Source organism: Corvus cornix, chromosome 24, assembly GCF_000738735.6.
Source record: "Corvus cornix cornix isolate S_Up_H32 chromosome 24, ASM73873v5, whole genome shotgun sequence".
NCBI lineage: Eukaryota > Metazoa > Chordata > Aves > Passeriformes > Corvidae > Corvus > Corvus cornix.
In genome coordinates, this window is record NC_046353.1 from 927,874 (window position 1) to 944,835 (window position 16,962).

At 60.1% G+C, this 16,962-nt stretch overlaps 3 protein-coding genes across 6 annotated transcripts in view; 2 read left to right on the forward strand and 1 right to left on the reverse strand.

Annotated features, from left to right (window-relative positions):
• The first annotated feature begins 74 nt into the window (after positions 1 to 74).
• On the forward strand, positions 75 to 7,173 carry RNF214 (ring finger protein 214). Its single transcript, XM_039564806.1, has 14 exons — positions 75 to 359; positions 982 to 1,041; positions 1,249 to 1,389; positions 1,658 to 1,797; positions 2,350 to 2,418; positions 3,209 to 3,305; positions 3,536 to 3,624; positions 4,023 to 4,113; positions 4,324 to 4,422; positions 4,623 to 4,999; positions 5,405 to 5,540; positions 5,770 to 5,877; positions 6,196 to 6,291; positions 6,918 to 7,173. Exons 1-14 carry the CDS (start codon positions 90 to 92, stop codon positions 6,981 to 6,983), a joined length of 1,839 nt encoding a protein of 612 aa, XP_039420740.1. The 5' UTR covers positions 75 to 89; the 3' UTR covers positions 6,984 to 7,173.
• Positions 7,174 to 7,415: 242 nt separating this feature from the next.
• Positions 7,416 to 15,509, reverse strand: BACE1 (beta-secretase 1). Of its 2 annotated transcripts, XM_039564808.1 has the most exons (10): positions 15,195 to 15,509; positions 11,976 to 12,064; positions 11,601 to 11,817; positions 11,277 to 11,414; positions 11,053 to 11,187; positions 10,827 to 10,928; positions 10,536 to 10,685; positions 10,235 to 10,406; positions 9,883 to 10,155; positions 7,416 to 9,528 (listed from the first exon to the last, which is right to left on the reverse strand). In XM_039564808.1, the coding sequence occupies exons 1-9, from the start codon at positions 15,438 to 15,440 to the stop codon at positions 9,914 to 9,916; spliced, it is 1,491 nt and encodes a 496-aa protein (XP_039420742.1). In that variant the 5' UTR covers positions 15,441 to 15,509; the 3' UTR covers positions 7,416 to 9,528; positions 9,883 to 9,913. The 2 variants fall into 2 exon arrangements, with proteins under 2 accessions (XP_039420742.1, XP_039420741.1); XM_039564807.1 differs by having other exon boundaries at positions 7,416 to 10,155.
• A 355-nt stretch (positions 15,510 to 15,864) lies between these two features.
• CEP164 (centrosomal protein 164) overlaps positions 15,865 to 16,962 on the forward strand; it is a 29,740-nt gene continuing 28,642 nt past the window's right edge. The window contains exon 1 of one of the 3 annotated variants that reach the window (XM_039564789.1): positions 15,865 to 15,936. The gene's annotated coding sequence lies outside the window, so the exon portion shown is untranslated. Of the gene's footprint in view, positions 15,944 to 15,987; positions 16,007 to 16,962 lie in introns of those variants that run through there. The other 2 variants (XM_039564791.1, XM_039564792.1) reach the window with 2 other exon arrangements.

A 16,962-nucleotide genomic window follows, 5' to 3' on the forward strand; every position in this document is an offset into this window, starting at 1 on the left:
GCCCCGACCCGCCGCGCCTCTGCGAGCCCGGCCCCGCCGCGCCGCCCGGCAGGTAAGGGGGGGCCCGGCGGGGCGGCAGCGGCAGCGGGATGGGGCCGGGATGGGAGCAAGGACGCGGCCGCGGCGCAGCGCTGACCGATGTCCCCTTTCCGCGCAGCGGGAGCCCGCTCTCCGCCCCGGAGAGCCCCGGCGAGCCCGGGCCCGGCGGGGAGGCGGACCCCGCGGCCGCCCCCGGCCCCGGTGGCGATGCGGAGCCCGGGGCCGGCGGCGCGGAGGCCGCGGGGCAGAGCGGAGCGGCAGCCGAGGAGCCCGACGAGGAGGCGGCCCCGGCCAGGCCGTCGCAGAACATTGCGGTGCAGGTGGGTGCAGATCCCGCGGGGCTCCTGGGGTTTGTGCTGTGCGGGGCCAGGGCCTCGAATGGCTCTTTTAGAACCTGGAGGACAAAGACCTGAATGAGTCGAGGCTGGGGGGTAAAACACATCCATACTTGCAGCTGTGCAGCCGCTGCTGTGTGCCCGGTCCTGTGCTTTGAACAGTCTTTAATTAAGATTTGACCCTAGTGAGGCCACACTTGGAGTGCTGTGTCCAGTTCTGGGCTCCTCAGTACGAGAAAGACAAGGAGCTACTGAAGAAGGGTCCAACGGAGGCTGCAAAGATGATAAGGGGTCTGGAGCATCTCTCTGCTGAGGAGAGACTGCAGGAGCTGGGCCTGGTTAGTCTAGGCAAGACTGAGAGGGGATCCCATTAATAAATATTTCCAAGGGCTATCAGAGGATGGTGCCAGATTCCTTTTATTGGTGCCCAGCTGTAGGATGAGGAACAATGGCCGTAAACTGGAATGATAAGTTTTGTTCAGTATGACAGAGAAGTCTTTTCCGTGGAGGGTGGCAGAGCACTGGAACAGGTGCCCAGGGAGGGCCTGGAGTCACTGTGTGGTCACTGCAGGGCTGAGGGTCTGATCTCAATCACCTCCCTTCACAGACCGACTTCAAGGCAGCCGATGCCGACGTGAACACGGACCAGGACATCGAGAAGAACTTGGTGGGTATCAAAGCCCCGTGCTCAGGTCCGGGCTCTGCTGCTCACGTTCCCAGGCAAAGGAGCTGGAGCTGCTCTGCCCACTTTTTTCCTGTCAAAATAGAATCATAGAACTATTATGGTTGGGGAAGACCTCCAAGACCATCAAATATCAGCCTTGAAGTCCTTAAGCTGCCCTTGTTACAGGAGGAATTTTGCTCTCCTCTGCAGGACAAGATGATGTCTGAGCGGGCCTTGCTGAAGGAGCGCTACCAGGAGGTGCTGGACAAACAGAGGCAGGTGGAGAATCAGCTGCAGGTCCAGCTTAAGCAGCTCCAGCAGCGGAGGGAAGAGGAGATGAAAAACCACCAGGTATTTGGTGAAGAACTGTTTTTGTTTAACCTACCCTGTAATTAATTTTAAAACCCTTATGAAGAGGCAGGAGAACCTGCGGTCCAGAGCATCTGTCTCCTGAGTTTCCTCATAATAACCAATATATATCTTGACTGGATCTGCTAAAAAGAAAGAGTTTGCTGTGTAATCTCATTAGCCAATTTATCCAAAAAAGTAACAGGTTTTAAATCACAACCATTATTTGAGAATTTTGCTCAGTATCTGTGTGATGCTTCTTTTACTCCAGGAGATCCTGAAAGCGATTCAGGATGTTACAATCAAGCGAGAAGAGACCAAGAAGAAGATGGAGAAAGAGAAGAAAGAGTTCCTGCAGAAAGAGCAGGATCTCAAAGCTGAAATTGAGAAACTCTGTGAGAAAGGCAGAAGGTATTTGTATGGAAAAGAAAGGGTTTATTTTTGGGGGGAGAAGCTCTTGCTTAACCCTGATGTAAACCTGATGGAGCAAAGAGCTTTAAACTCTTTGGAAGCAGCGAGTATTCAGGTCAGACCTGTCTATGGATGAATTTAGGGTTGGCTCCGTGTGTGAATTGGCACTTTTGTGGAGCCATTCTGTCATGTCATAGACGTCTGGTTTTTGTTCTGAGGGCTCAGTGATGTTTTTGGGTAAAACTCCTCCAGTGACGGCTCCAAGTGCTCAGCTCTTTTCCCCAAGTGACCATGGCAGAGCACGTGCTGGGGGAGCAGCACAGCTCCCTGCAGCGAGCCTGGTTCTGTGCCACAGCCTTTGTGCAGTGTCATGAGACAGCAGGATTTGTGCTCCAGAGGCTGTTGGCGGCTGTTTTCCCACACACATTGCAGGGAGCTGTCCCCAGCCTGTGGTGTGTGGTCAGGCCCAGGGATGTACTGGGGGGGCGTGGTTTGAACGTGGCCTCTGCACCGTTGGGATTCCAGCTGTGCTGTCCCTTTTTTCCCGTGCAGGTTGCTGAAGGAGCAGGAGGAGAAGGAAAACAAGATTGCCTCTCTGATCGCAGAGCAGTCCGATGAGAAGTAAGGCCCTTATCCATTGCCTGATTAATGCTGCCCAATGCACTGTTCTTCCTGCCATTTTGCCTCAGAGTGAGGCAGAGCTCCTGGTGGGACAGAGTAGAGAGAATGATCCAGCAGTGCTGGCCAGTTACGTGCTGTAGAGGTTTTATCTCCTCTTCGAGCATCGGGGCTCTGGATTAAATCTTCTTTGATCCCAGTCACAGGCAGACTCCTGGATACTTGTGACATGAAGATCCCATAAGATTAGAGTTTGTGCTTGGTGGATTGACTCAGCTTGTAACTGCTACCTCTGATTGAATTTCAACTTCCCAGAATTAGGGCAGACTGATTTCCCTGTCTGTTCCCCACAGCTGTCCAGCTACATTAAACTCTGGCATGCTGGGGTATTTAAAGCTGGGCAGGGATGCTCCAGATGTAGGTGTTCCCAAAGCACAGGTGGAAATGCCCAGCTTTAAACTTCTCCAGGATCAGAACAGCATAGCTCTGCCTGCTGCTCAGGTTGATTCCTGGTTCAGATCTTCTGTGGGATTGGACTGAATTTTGCCGAGGGGAATTTCCCTCGTTTTGCCCGGCGTGTTTGCACACCAGGTTTGTTGTGTGCTCTGCAACAGCTCACTCCTGGGACGGTGACTCATGCAGCCCAGGGAGCTGGGGCAGGTGTCACGCTCTGGAGGCTCCTGATCTTCCATGGTTCCACCCCATCCAGAGCTCCCAGGATTGATCCCTTTGTGGCCATTCTGCTGCCTGAGCCCAAGGGGACTCATTCTGTTCTGTTCTGTTCTGTGTGCAGGCAGCTGTGGGAGATGGAGCTGGACAAGCTGAAGAACCAGCACAATGAAATCAACAGGAACATTCTTGAAGAGACAGAACGGGCATGGAAAGCAGAGGTGAGCAGGTGACTTCTTCCCTTGCAAAATGGTTGGTTTGAGATTCCAGAGGGTTAATGGACAGTTCTGTGAAATTAGGAGCAGTTGAGGATAAGGCCAAGTCCCACTTAGTGGGATAAGAGGAATGATGAACAAGTGTCAGTGCAGTGAGCGTTAGTGGGGAGCAATGCCCAGGGCCTGGTCTGACAGCAAGAAACAGGGGAGTACAAAAACTGAGCCTCTCTCCATAGATCCTGTCCCTGGAGAGCCGGAAGGAGCTGCTGGTGTTGAAACTAGAAGAAGCAGAAAAAGAAGCAGAGCTACACCTCACCTACCTCAAGTAAGTCTGTGTAGTGTCAGAAGTGGCAGGGAGGGTCACTCAGGTGTCCCCCATGTCCCATCTCCTCTTCCTCTGCTTATGCTGGAGGCTGGAGTGGAATAGTTCAGGATTTCCTGTGGTTTTCTTACTGAATCAATGCGATTCAGTGGTGTCACACAGCAAGGGCATGTGGGGCTGTGCTTATCCCCTGTCACTGTTCATCTGCCAGGCTCAGTCAGTGCTGGTGGCTGTGGTGTCCCCAGATCAGTCCCTCTCCCTTGTGGGGTGCCTCACCTGGGGGTGAGCCCTTCCCACCCCACTGGAGGAGGGGAAGCCAGGGGGTGTGGGGGGTTGCTTGCTGCCACTGTGCTGCCAGGGAGAGCACAGTTGCAAGTGGGAAAGTTCAGCTGTGCTTGCAGGTCTGCGCCGCCCACGCTGGAAACCATGAGGCCAAAGCAGGAGTGGGAGATGAGGCTGAACAGGATACGAATGACCAAGCAAAGTGTCCGAGTAAGTTGCTGCTGACCTCTCCCAGCCTAGCAGCAAGCAGTTCTTCACATAGACACTGTTTCTCCCTCTGGCTCCTCTTCCATTCTTCTGTGGAACCAAACAGTGCCACTTTAGGGCCTGCCACCCTGGTAGGGCCTGCCATCCTGGCTTGGAATGCCCCAGACTTGCTCAGGTTTGATAAATGCACCCGTTTTCTTCCCTCTCTGCTAGGATCAGTTCAACGACCACATCCAGATGGTGAGGAATGGCACAAAGCTGAGCAGCCTCCCCCAGATCCCGACGCCGACGCTGCCTCCTCCGCCTTCAGAAGTGAGTGCCTCTCCAGCCCCACATCACAGGCATTCCGTGTTGCCAGGCCCTGGCACAGCCTGCCCTGGTGCTGTGCACGTGTGGGATGGCCTGTGCCATGTCTGGGCCTACCTGGAGACGAGGGGAAGGGTCTCCGGCTCTGCTTCCAGGTGGTCTTACTCTAACCAGCCTTTCCCTCTTCCCCTGTTTCTCTTCCTCAGACAGATTTCATGCTGACGGCATTCCAGCCCAACCCATCCCTGACTCCGCGGCTCCCCTTCCCCATCGGACCCGTCCCCGTGCCCATGGTCATGCCGAGCGCCGATCCTCGAGCGCTCTCCTTCCCTCTGCTGAACCCCGCCATGTCCAGGCCCAACCAGCCCTCCCCACCCCTGCCTGCTTCCCAGGGAAGGAGCAGCCCGGTCGTGGCATCGCTCATTGGCACGCACAGCCCCCACATGCCTCCCGCTGCCTCCATCCCTCCTCCGCCTGGCCTGGGAGGGGTGAACGTCCCTCCCGAGTTCCACAGGCCCCAGCCGGCCGACAAGCTGGAGAAGCTGCTGGAGAAGCTGTTGACTCGGTTTCCGCAGTGCAACAAGTAAGGGTCTGGTGGTGTTTTTCTGCAGGGCAAGGGCTTGTGCGTGGAATGGGAGCTGGATCAGGGAAAGAGGGGCTCCTGGTGTGAGCAGGGCCTGTGGGAAGTGAGGGAAGGCTGAGGGTGAGGAGCAGAGGCTGGGTGCTCTTTGCATCAGGTTTGCCATAGTGCTGGGGATGGGAATCACTAGGAGCTTTGAGGGACAGCAGGGATATCTGAGCACAGCCAGGAGCCCCATAGCCTGTCTCTGGGGGCTCCCTGCTCTTTCCCCAGTGTTTTGGGGAGAGAACCCCCTCAGCACGTGACTCACCTCGCTGGGAGGGTGGAGGAGAACACCCCAGGCAGCGGTGGCTGAGGGATTCCAGTCCCCGAGGACTGGGAACTCTTAGCAGGCTGCTGTCCACGCAGGGCCCAGCTCACCAACATCCTGCAGCAGATCAAGACTGCCCGGAGGACCATGGCCGGCCTGACCATGGAGGAGCTGAACCAGCTGGTGGCGGCCAAGCTGGCAGAGCAGCAGGAGCGGGCAGCGGTCGGTGCCCAGGTGGGGCAGCGTGGGGGCTGCTGCAAGGGGGGCCCGGGGAGCAGGGAGAGCTGCCCCAGCTCCCTGGTTCCTCACAGAGGTTGGGCTGTGTGTCAGGGCTGTCCCCTGGGTTCCCTTTCCTGCTGACTGCAGCGTAACCAGGGAACAGTTTTCCCCGAGGTGACTCGGGGTGACTCCTCTGTCCTTTCCTCCCGGGCTGTTCTGATGAGCCTCCTCTGCCTTGCTGCAGCCTCTGGGCCGGATCAGGGCCCCCATGTTCTCGGCTCCGCTGCCTCAGATCAGCACGCCCATGTTCCTGCCCCCGGCCCAGGTCGCTTACCCTGGAACAGCGTCACATGTAAGGCTGCTTGGCTTCCCTGGGGAATGGGGAGGGAGGGAGCCTGCCTGGGATGTGGCCGAAGGGGTGAGCCCCTGGAGCTGGGAGCTCTCACACAACTACTTGGGCTGCTGAGGTGAAGGGGAGGATTGGGGGCACAGATCCTTTCACATTGGAACAGAGGGACACGAGACACGATGGTGGCTCTCAGGGCGTGATGGCTGTGGGCAGAGAGGGGACTGGGCAGCGCGTGGCCTCGGGCTGCAGCTGCATCTGTGGTCAGAGCTGTGTGTCTGACTTCCCTGCCTGCTCCTCTCTTTCCCTCACTACCCATCCCAGACCCCAGCTGCCTGTAAGCTGTGTCTGATGTGCCAGAAGCTCGTGCAGCCTGGTGACCTTCACCCCATGGCCTGCTCACACGTGCTGCACAAGGAGGTGAGTGTGTTCTGCTGCTCGCAGCTTCCTCCTGGTCCTTCCAAGTGACCCTTCCTGAGTCCTTGTTGTACTGACACCGTGCCAGGAGAAGGGTACGATCAATAAACAGCTTCCCTGCATCCTGTCATCCCATCCTTTCCATACCCTTGGCTGGGCCACCCTGCGTGGCTAGTGGGTGGTGGCTTTAGGAACAGGCTGCCCTTGTGTCCCTGAGCTTGTTGTGCTTGTGTCTGTGAGGGTTAAATGCTGGAGCAGGACAGTGTGGAAGGATCTGGAACACAGGGTGAGGGGAGGGCTGCCACTGCTGCCCAGGGGTCTGGGTGGGGGATGCCAGACAGGAGCTCTTGGGAAGAGCTATCCCATGGGTCTGGCAGTGGGTCATCTGTGTGGGCAACCCCCCCTTCCCAGCAGCTCTGGGGCCTCCAGCAGTGGCCCTCAACGAAATGGAAACTCACGTTGAGGAGGGCCTGACAGTCCTGCAAGGGTGACAAGGGCTCCTTCATCACGGTGACCTTGTGATGGAGGCTGCAAGGAGCAAAGGAAACCATCCCTGAAACGAGTGCTGTGGAAAATGAAGGCACCTTTGGGTTGTGCCAGTGGCTCTTGATTAATTCTCTCTCTTCCAGTGCATCAAATTCTGGGCACAAACCAACACGAATGACACTTGCCCTTTTTGCCCAAGCCTCAAATGACGGCTGCTGGGGCAAGGCAGGCCCCCGGGAGGAGTTGCTGTGAATAGACAGGATCAGTTCTAAGATTTCTACAGTTCTATATTTATACGATCATGTATACACATGTACATTTTTATTATATAGGTAATGTGTGTATAGAAAGTCTGTATACATACAAATTCATAAATAAAGTGTGTATATTATGCAGTGATTTGCTGCTGCTCCTCATTTCTTTATCCGCAGCCTTGTTGGCTTCTTCCAAATGAGGGTCAGTGTGTTCCCTGCTTGCTGGGATCTGCCTCAGCCACCTCTTCCCACTTGGATCCCACCAGCTGCTTTTCTCTAGGGCCATTGCTCATGACTGGATGCCTCACCACCCCCATGCCCCTGCCAGTCATCACCTGGTTTTTCTATGCCTGGTTTTTCCCCTCTTGCCAATGAACAGGTTGCAGATAAAGAGCCAATTTTTTGTGGTCATTTTTTTAATGTCATAATAATTTACCGTGTTAACATTCATTGTTCTTACATAGACACTGGGTTACAGAGTACTGGAGCCTCCAGCGACAGCCCATGGTCCCGTCCTGTCCCGTCCCCTGCTGTCACCGGGCCCTGGGGAGGGAGCGGACGGACGCGGCTGCGCTGCAGCTCAGGATAAACCAACTGTGAGAGTTCCTGCGTCCCCCTCTCCTGTGCTTTCTCCTAAAGCACGGGCTGACACACCAACCCTTTCTTTCTCCATGGATTTCGGTGGGATTGCGAGGTGCTCAGCACCACTGAAAATCTTGCAATGACTCTCTAAAAACTTACCCCCCCCCTCCTTGCAGCCTGCAGCAGGAATTCGGCGCTGCTGGCGGCCCCTCTGCCCCGGGAGGGCAGGGGAGCACCCCTGGGCGCTGAACTCGCCGCAGGCCGGCTCCTCCGACGCGCACGCACACGCTCGGGGCGTGTTTTAAGGCAGTGGTCCACAACAGAGTCTCTGGGGTGCTGGGGGTCCTGGGCAGGCACGAGGGTGGGGGGAGAACGTTGCCCTCTTGCATGGGGTGGCTGGATGCGGTGTTGGAGCGGGGCTGGGGCGGGGTGAGGAGGGGCAGTGTGGGGGCTGTTGTGGCGGTGCCCCGTGCGAGGGCTGGCTGGTCGCCTACGCTGCCTGCGTTTCCCGGCTCCCTCGCTGCTTTCCCAAAGAAACGTTTGGCTGCAGGATTTAGTTAAGCTTTATGCTCGGTGACTGCTGTGGCTCCTCGCTCTCTCCCTGCCTGACCTGGTGGCTCTGCAGGGCAGCTGCCAGCTCGGCCCTGGCACTGCAGGTATCCCCTCTGTTCATGGGGGAGTGATGCCTTTTAACTGTGGAACCTCCGTGTTTGAGCACTTTCCTATGGAGGCTGGAGGCAGAGAAGCGGGGGAATACAGCACTACTGCCTGCGAGGTGTCTGCTCTGGGGAAGGGACAATGATCCTGCAGCACGGGGAGGAGGGGTTGTCCTCACACACCGGAAAATCCTCCCCGTGCTGCAGGAACACCACGAGGACAGAAGTGCCTCCTGTGCTCAGGGTCCTTTGGGCTTGTGAGTCACTGCTCTGCATGCTCCAGCCCTGCTCCCCCTCCTCAAGCCAGCTGGGACCCCCTCACCATCACGTGCTCCCACCGAACATGCAGCTGTGGCATGAGCCCTGGCCCTGGGTGGTGGCCACAGTGGCTGAGGACTGAGCAGAAGGCTAAAAAGATTAAAAAAAACCCCAAAACAGGACTGACCCCTAATGTTGGAACAGTGGCTTTCAGAGCTAGAATTAAAAATAGAGATATATGGATATATTGTACAGGTGAGAGGCAGCCATGGTCTGTACACGTGGGACCGGCTCCGTACACGCTCTCAATGCGCAGCTGCGCTACCAGTGACACACTTTGTAAAAAAAAAATGAAATAAATACAACCATGTGTTTACAAAACAATAAATGCTGCAGTTCCCACAGCTGCTGCCTGTCCCCAGGATGCCAGGGTGTCCCACAGCCGGGCCCGGATGCGTGCAGTGAGCAGAGAGGAGCTGCTGTGCCATGGGATGTGCCGGCAGTGAGGTGGGGGGGCTGCAGGGGGGGCCCAGGCTCCCCTATGGCTTTTGAAGGGCTGGGTGGGCTGGGGAGCAGCCGGTGCCAGGGCTGGGAACTTCACTCCTGGCACTGACTTCTCCTTGGCAGCTGCCGCTGATGCTGGAAGCGAGGGCAGGGAGTTTTCCATCCCATGTGGAGAAGGGAGAGGATGGGTGCCTGCTCCTGCCTGTCCCAGGGGGGTGCAGGGAGACCTGGGGCTGGCGGCAGCGGGAGCACAGCTCGGGAAGGCAGGAAAATGCACGGGAAATGTCAGAGCGAGTGGTGTATGGGCAGCAGGATAGGAGAGAAAGCCCTGTCTGGGCAGCCCAGGCTGGCCCTGCAGGGCTGTCTCTGAAAAGCCCGAGGCTGGATGGCTCCAGGATGATCCCCGGAGTTGGCTCAGTGCAGGGAGTCACAGGGGACACACGGCTGCAGCGCAGCTCCCTACAAGAGAGCCTGGGCTGGCAGCTTCCTGGCAGGGCGAGCTGGAAAGGGATGCACAGGGATGGAAGGGGACAGGCAAGGGATGGCTCATCAGCATCACTCCATCAAGCCAGGCAAGGCTGGGTGGGAGAGCTTGGGACAGCCCGTCCTGTCCTGGTGCTGCAGCAGAGAAGCTGCCCCAGCTCCCAGGACGGGGTTGCTGCACTCTCCCCCTGCCCGGCTGCCACGCTCTTGCTGCAGGTCCCAGATGAACGGAGCCCGGGCCTGGGGCTCCCCCGGCTGCTGGCCCTGACGGACACCGAGTCCCCAGGCTCCGGGCACAGGGTCTGAGCTGCCCGCGCCGCCGTCACACTCCAGCCCCGGAGCACGGCCCCTGCCCTGCCCTGCTGCCTCACCTGCGGCCCCGGGGCTGCGCCCTCTCCGCCGTCACTTCAGCAAGGAGATGTCGTCGGCAAAGTCGTCGTGGTCCCGCCGCAGGCAGCGGAAGCAGCGCCACTGGAACACCATGAGGCAGAGGGGCAGCATGAAGAGGGCGCAGATGGCCGCCATGACGTAGGCGATGGTCATCAGCGTGGACTCGTCCGTCTGCGGGATGTTGTAGCCGCAGTCCTCCATGTTGGAGTGCAGGTGGGGCCCGTCCACTGCGGCCGTCCGGAACTCATCGTGCACTGCGGGCGGGGCAGGCAGGGTCTGGTCACTGCACACCCACGTCCCCTCCGTCCCCCCCGCCCCACGGGCCCAGCTCACCGTGGCAGGCGCTGACAGCAAAGCCGATGCGCTTGCGGGCGCGGTCGAACACCACGTAGAAGCCCTCCATGATCACGGCGCCCATGACGGTGCCGGTGGAGGACTGGGAGATGGCGAACTTGTAGCAGTCATCTTGAGAGGTGGCCACATCCTCCACTGGGCGCAGGTATTGCTGCAGGGGGAGAGGAACCATCAGGGAAGGGGGCGGGGGAGGCAGCTGCGCCCACCCAGTGTGGTCCTGCCTGCACTGCCCTCTCCAGCCCACGCTCCCTGGGCAGGGTCTGGCCAGGCCAACACTCACCTGGGGCAGGATGGTGATCCGGAAGGACTGGTTGGTGGTCTCCCCCATCAGGTAGAGGGACAGGACCGGGAAGATGTGCCAGGGGGTGGTGCCGACCTGCCAGCAAACCAGCTGCTCCCCCAGCCAGAAGCCGTCTGGGAACTTCTCCGTCTACCAGAGGGAAAGGGGAGGTGAGCGGGGCCAAGCTGGGCAGGCAGCAGAGATGCCAGGCAGGTGAGGGGCAGCCACACTGCCCACAGCCCCGCGCTGGCGCTGGGCCATGCCCGTGGGGAAGGGATGGGTTTCACCGACCGAGGACGCTGTTTTGATGGATTTCACTGCAGCCTCAAACACCTTCTTTGGCAGCCTGAGGTTGGTGGTCCCACTGTCCACGATGCTCTTGTCATAGTTGTACTGAGGGGCAGAAGAGGAGGAGTGACCCAGGTGCAGAACCAAGCCTTGCTCCCCTCCCAGCCCCCTCTGACTGATGGTGGGTGCCTCCAAGGCCCGTGGGGCAGGTCCCCTGCTGCCTCCTCACCTCTTTGCAGTCCATGTTCAGGTCCTGCCCGTTGACCTCCAGCTTGACAATGATGACCTCGTAGTACCACTCCTTGCGGATGGGGGTGTACCAGATGTCACCCACGTACAGCGAGCGGTCGATGCCACCGATGATCTGCAGAGGAGACAGAACGGCGCTGCCACCACACACTGGCAGTGCCCTGAGGGAGCCCCTGGCCTCCCTGCCACCCACGGGGTGCTCACCATGCTGCCTCCCACCGAGGCCACGGCCTCTGTCTCGTTGGGAGAGAAGCCTGTCCCGCACAGCTGCAGGGAGAAGATGTTGGGCACCCGCGTCTGCTTCACCAGGGAGTCAAAGAAGGGCTCCAGGCTGTCGTCAGGCTGGTGGGAGGAGAAAGCAGAGACAGGACAGGGATGTGTCAGTGCTGTCGCTTCTCCAGGAGCTCTCTGCGCCCAGGGGAGTTCCCCTTGCCAGCACTGCTGTGCTCCAAGGGGCAAACAGGGACAAGGAAAAAGGCAACTGAAGCGTTTTGGTGCTCACATCCAGGACTGTGAGCCAGAACTCACCCGGGCAATCTCGGCGTACGCCAGCCCCAGGATCCCTTCCCAGTTGGAGCCGTTGATGAAGAATTTGTCTGACTCCGTGATGGCAGCAATGTTGGCTCTGACAGTGACGTTGGGGCCGTGCGGGATGGTGACAAGGTCAGTGCCCAGTTCCCCTTCCCACTTGCCCTGGGTGTAGGGCACGTACACCCCCTTCCGCAGGTCGCGGTAGGTGCTGGACCTGCAATGGTGTCAAAGGGACGAGGAAGACCAGCAGGGGTTATGTGGATCCAGCCATTCCAGAGGCCAGGCAGTACCTGGCAGGGTCTGGCCAGACCTCCAGCAAGGAGAAGCAGTGTGCCCAAGGGGCTGGGCTCTGCGTCCCCTCAGAATACTCACAGCTGCCGCTGGTAGTATCTCCGGAGGAAGGGGTGTGGTGCAGCTCCCACAGCAAAGTTACTGCTCCCTGTGTCCACCAGGATATTCAGCTGGAGAAGGAAGAAAGACAGGAAGGCTCATCAGTGCAGTGGGACCCTCTTTTTGCTGTGCCCAGAAAGGAGAAGGAGGTGGTGAAGCAGCAGGCAGCAACATCAGGAAGTTGCACAAAAAGCAAACACCATCCAGCACTGTGCAAACAGAGCATGAGCTCCTTGCTCAGCATGGCCCAGCCTCAGCCCCCAAATCCACAGGCAGGATTCGGGAAGCGCTTGGCAGGTGTCATGGGGCCGGAGAGCAGCAGCAAGACAGGGTGCACAGGCTGCCCTTGCCAGGAAAGCAGATTTGCTGGCACAGCTGGTGGGAAGGATCGCTGGTGGGCAGCCCCCGCAGATCCCTGCGCCCGCTAATCGCCACCCATATGCCGAGGGCAGGGCCAGGAGCGGGCCAGCCGGATCCTGCCCTCAGCTGACCCGTGCCTGTGGCCCTGGCACGGAGCGGGGTGGGATGGCCGGGGTGGGAGAGGGGCTGTCCGAGCCTCCCGGCTGTGCGGGGCAGCAGAGCGCGGGGTGAGCCCTGACCCCAAACCCGGAGCTGCTTCACAGCACCACCCCGGGCAGCAGCACCAGGGCTTTGGCCCTTAATCTGTGGAGTCAGAGGGAGGGGAAGAAGGTCAATGCGCTTGTGTTAATCGCAGCAGCACCGGCGTTCCAGGCCATGGGTAATGACCAGAGCAGCACGTTCACCCTTCCAATACCCACCCTGGGCCAGCTCAGTGCCCACCACACAGCCCGACCTCCTCCTGGCAACCTGGCACCTGCGCCATTCCCAGGGCTGTTCCTGGCTCTGTGGGTGGGTCATTAGGGGCCACCTGCTCCACACAGCTCATCTCCAATCCCCAGGGCACCCGGAGGAGACTGGTTTCCCTGGAGAAGGACCTGCTGAGCTGACACTGCAAGGAGAGGAGGCAGGGAGGGCTCTTGCAGGCTCCATCCTGCTGAAAGGGTCACGCACAGGACTCACGTGGAGAGGACCCAGATCCTTGAGACTCAGCCCAGCCATCCATTCAGGCCACGACATGGCACGTGAACTGGCGAGGCCAGGACATGTGTGGCAGGGACACTGCCTGAAACCTGTCCCTGGAAGTGACAGCCCCTCCAGGCACCTCGGCAGCAGCACTGGCTCTGAGCCACGTGTGTCCCTAGAGCGGTGTGCTGCTCCTGGGGCATCAAGCCTGTGCCATCTGTCCCAAAACACCGGCTCCTGCTGCTCGGCTCGCCCCTCTTCCCTGTGTGTTTATGAATCAGCCTGTTCTGGGGAGCCAGGGAAACCAACATGCTTGGACACATGGAATGTGTGAGCAATCAGCTGCTGACGGTGACTTGGCAGCGCAGCACGGCTCAGAACCAAAATTAAAGCACAAGGGGATACAGAAACTTCCTTGTCAGCATCGGGAAGGTGAAAGGAAAGGTGAGGAGATGGATCACCACCTCCCTGCTGCATGTGAGCCTTTGGGAAGGATGCACGCACCCCCCAGGGCAAACACACTCCCAATTTCCTGCAGAGGCATAGCCAAACTCTTTCATATGAATCTTCTCATTCCATTGCAATGCCTGGAGGGATTTTGCTCCAGCACACACACACGGACACACACATGCATGCACAGGCACCACGTTTGCATTTGGAAGCAATCCGAGGCTGGAAGATGCTGCCCAAAAGGGTGACTGGCTCCGGAACGCATGAGTGCCTGGGAACAGGTGGTTCGCAAGGAAATTATCTGGCAGCTGCGACACGTGGCAGGCAGGAGATGATGAAATCACATTTAAAACTAGATTTCAGAAATAATCTCCTCCCTTTTTTTTTCTCCCCTAAACACACCCTGCCAGAGCAGGCAATAAATCCCAGGCACACAGGGACAACACAGTAGTGCTCCCAGAGATCCAATTTCCATGGCAGTGGTATCATTCCTCCGTCCACATCTTGCCCACACTGCTCTCTCCCACCACGCACAACGGGCACAGCCAGCTCGTGGGGAAAAGCCAGCCTTTATTTCAGAGCCTGGGTGGGTGCTGGCTGTCCTGGCAGCACCCAAAAAGTGGTGGTGGCAGGCGTGAGGGAATGTGGCCCTGTGCTGGGAGGAACGTGGAGCCTCAATCACCGAGCCCGAACCCTGGGCCAGACTTGTTGCTGGTGACAACGGGGATCAGGACGGGCACAAAAGGATTTAGCAGCAGGAACCTCCCCGATCTCATCCATAAAAGAGGGGAGGAGCTGGCCGCCCTGGGCTGCGTGACTGGCACCTGGCCCTCAGCACTCATCCTGTCCCCAGCACGCAGACACACGGTGTGGTGCCACACGAGCTGGGCAGCGCAGCTCCAGCTTGTGAGGGATGCTGACAAAAAGATGGAGCAGGATCGGAGCCTGGTGACGCACCAGCGCCTGCTCTGCCTGCCCTGTGGGCTCCCTTTCCATCCAGGCCATCCCATTTTCCTGCACTTTGCCTCCCCGCGTTGCCCCAACTCCTGCGCAGCGACAACCGTCACGAGGTTCCCGGGAAAACCGAGCTCTGGAGGATTTCTGGAGAATTTCCCCCGGCCGGGAGCAGCACACGGAGCCAGGCGGGCTGCGCCCGGGGCTGTGCTGGGAGGAGCTGCCAAGCACGGCTCGGCCGTGGGCTCCTCCGTGCCTGCCTGTGCCCGCTCCAGGCGGGCACCGGGCTGTGCGGCCACATCCCACCCCCGCCGCCCACAGCCCGCACCAGCTCCAGCGGCATCCTTCGGCTCGGGAGCGGGGATGGAGGCACGGAGGGAGGGCGGGAGGGAGGGGGAAGGGAGCGATGGAGGGATGCAGCCTGGCTCGCCCGCACGGAGAAGCACACGCAGCACCGGCCACCCCGCCCGGAGAGCCCGGACATCCCCCGGTGCGCTGGGGTCACCTTCGGCAGGCGCCTGCGGCCAGTTTTCACCGAAAGCCAGCAGAAAAAGCATCACCGGAGCGATGGAAAGCAGGAATGCCGCCGAGAACCACGCGAAGCCATGGTGGCACCCGCAGCGCCTCTGTTCTGCGCCCCGCAGCCCAGCACGGGCCCGGAGGGGCACCCGCAGCCGCCAGGGGTGCGGGGAATGCAGGGGATGAGGGAGATGCGAGGGATGCGAGAGATGCGGGGATCCCCTCCCACCTCACCTTCTGCGGGGGGCTGCCCACCGTCATCTCCACGTAGTACCCCTGCCCGGACTTGCCCCGCAGGTTGTCGATCATCTCCACGAAGCTGCCGGCGCTGTCGGGCTCGGTGTCCAGCGGCGCCCGGCGCTGCCGGAGCCCCGACGGCGGGGCCGCGCCGCCCCGCAGCGGCAGCCGGATGCGCGGCGGGGCCGGGAGGGCGCGCAGGACCCCCAGCCACAGAAGCAGCCAGGGCCAGGCAGGCGCCATGGCCGCGGGGAGCCGTCGGGGGAACGCGGTCAGCGGGCCCGCAGCGCCCCGCGCCTCGGCGGGGCGGCCGCGCCGGGGCGGGCGGGCGGCGCGGCGGCGGCGGGCATGGCGGCGCGCACGGACCCGCCCCGGAAAGCCCGCCCGCCGGCGGAAGCGCTCACCGAGAGACCCGCCCCGGCCCTGCCCGGTCCCCCCGGCCCTTGCCCGGTCCCCGTCCCCGTCCCCGTGCCGCTGCCCCGTCCCGCCCCGCCGGGACGCGCCGGGGTGCGCCGCGGGCCGTGCCCACGCGTCGCCATGGCAACCGCAGCCCCCGGCGGCCTCGCCGCGGTGACGTCATGTGTCCCGCCTCCCCGCTGGCCAATCGGGTGCCGCGTATGGCCCCGCCGGCCAATGGCGTGGAGGGGGCGGGCCCTGGCGCGGCGGGTCCCGCGCTCCCGGCAACCGGCGGCACGCGCGGATCGGCGCTCCCGGCCCGCGCCACGGCGAGCGGCGAGCGGTGAGCGGCGAGCGGGGGGGTCCCGGCACGGGCCCGGGCCCGGGCCCGGGCCCGGGGGAGGCTCCCCTCGGTGAGCGGAGGCTGCGGGGAGCGGCCCCGCGCTGGGCGGTTCCGGCCTTCCGCCCTGCGCGGGGTCTGCCGGCTCCTGGCCGTGCGTGTGTCGCGTGGGTGCTGTCGTGATATGGGCGAAACCGGGCTTTTTTCCTGTTTCTTTTAATACCTTGTTAACCAAAGCTGTTTGTCCGCCTCGCCAGCCGCGCTTTTTCCGTGGCTCCCGGCTGGCGCGGCGGCCGCTGCACTGAGGCTTCGGTCCTGTTTGCATAGAGCTGTAGAACGGGTTTTGGGGTTGGAAGGGACCTGAAAACCGTCCAGTTCCACTCCTGCTATGGGCAGGGACACCTTCCACTATCCACTAGCCCTGTCCAACCTGGCCTTGGACACTTCCAGGGATGGGGCAGCCACAGCTTCTCTGGCCACCCTGTGCCAGGGCCTCCCCATCATCACAGGAAAGAACTCCCTCCAAATATCTCACCTAAATCCCCTTCTTTTAGTTTAAAGCCGTTCCCCCTTGTCCCCATCTATTACAGCTACCCCTCAAGCACTGAAAGTCGCACTAAGGTCTCCAAGAGAGGAGTGAGCCCATAATTCATCCCCCAGTGCCAATACCAGGGATGGGAGATGGGGCTGACTTAGTTTTGGGAGAGGAAAATAGGAACAGAAGGCCTCGAGCGAGCTGCCCACATCCAAGTGCTGTAACTGGGGACATTTGGGAGGGGGAGTGGTGCGAGCTGGTTTGGTTTGGATGTCCTGAGAATATCTTTGCCTGGAAACTGCCAGGATTAGTTGCTGCTTCTGAGACTTACTTTACATAAGAGTTATAAATACGGAGTGGGCTGAGGACAGAGGGAGGTGAAGAGGGCAGTGATAGCTGTGTCACAGGTGGTGATCCTGCTCTGGGTGGTTATCACTGGGGGGTACTGGGCAGGTACCACAGGCCCTGGGTCTCACGAGGAAAGCAGAGGAATG

Bases quoted from the DNA above. Each gene is read 5' to 3' on its own strand.
- RNF214 (XM_039564806.1), top strand. From the start codon at position 90: ATGGGGCCGGGATGGGAGCAAGGACGCGGCCGCGGCGCAGCGCTGACC. The intron at 1,390-1,657 runs GTATTTGGTGAA...CTTTTACTCCAG, and splicing joins AGGAGATGAAAAACCACCAG to GAGATCCTGAAAGCGATTCA. The intron at 6,292-6,917 runs GTGAGTGTGTTC...TCTCTCTTCCAG, and splicing joins CACACGTGCTGCACAAGGAG to TGCATCAAATTCTGGGCACA.
- BACE1 (XM_039564808.1), bottom strand. From the start codon at position 15,440: ATGGCGCCTGCCTGGCCCTGGCTGCTTCTGTGGCTGGGGGTCCTGCGC. The intron at 12,065-15,194 runs GTGAGGTGGGAG...TTCCTTCTCCAG, and splicing joins TGGGCAGCCCCCCGCAGAAG to CTGAATATCCTGGTGGACAC. The intron at 11,818-11,975 runs GTGAGTATTCTG...ACACCATTGCAG, and splicing joins AGATACTACCAGCGGCAGCT to GTCCAGCACCTACCGCGACC.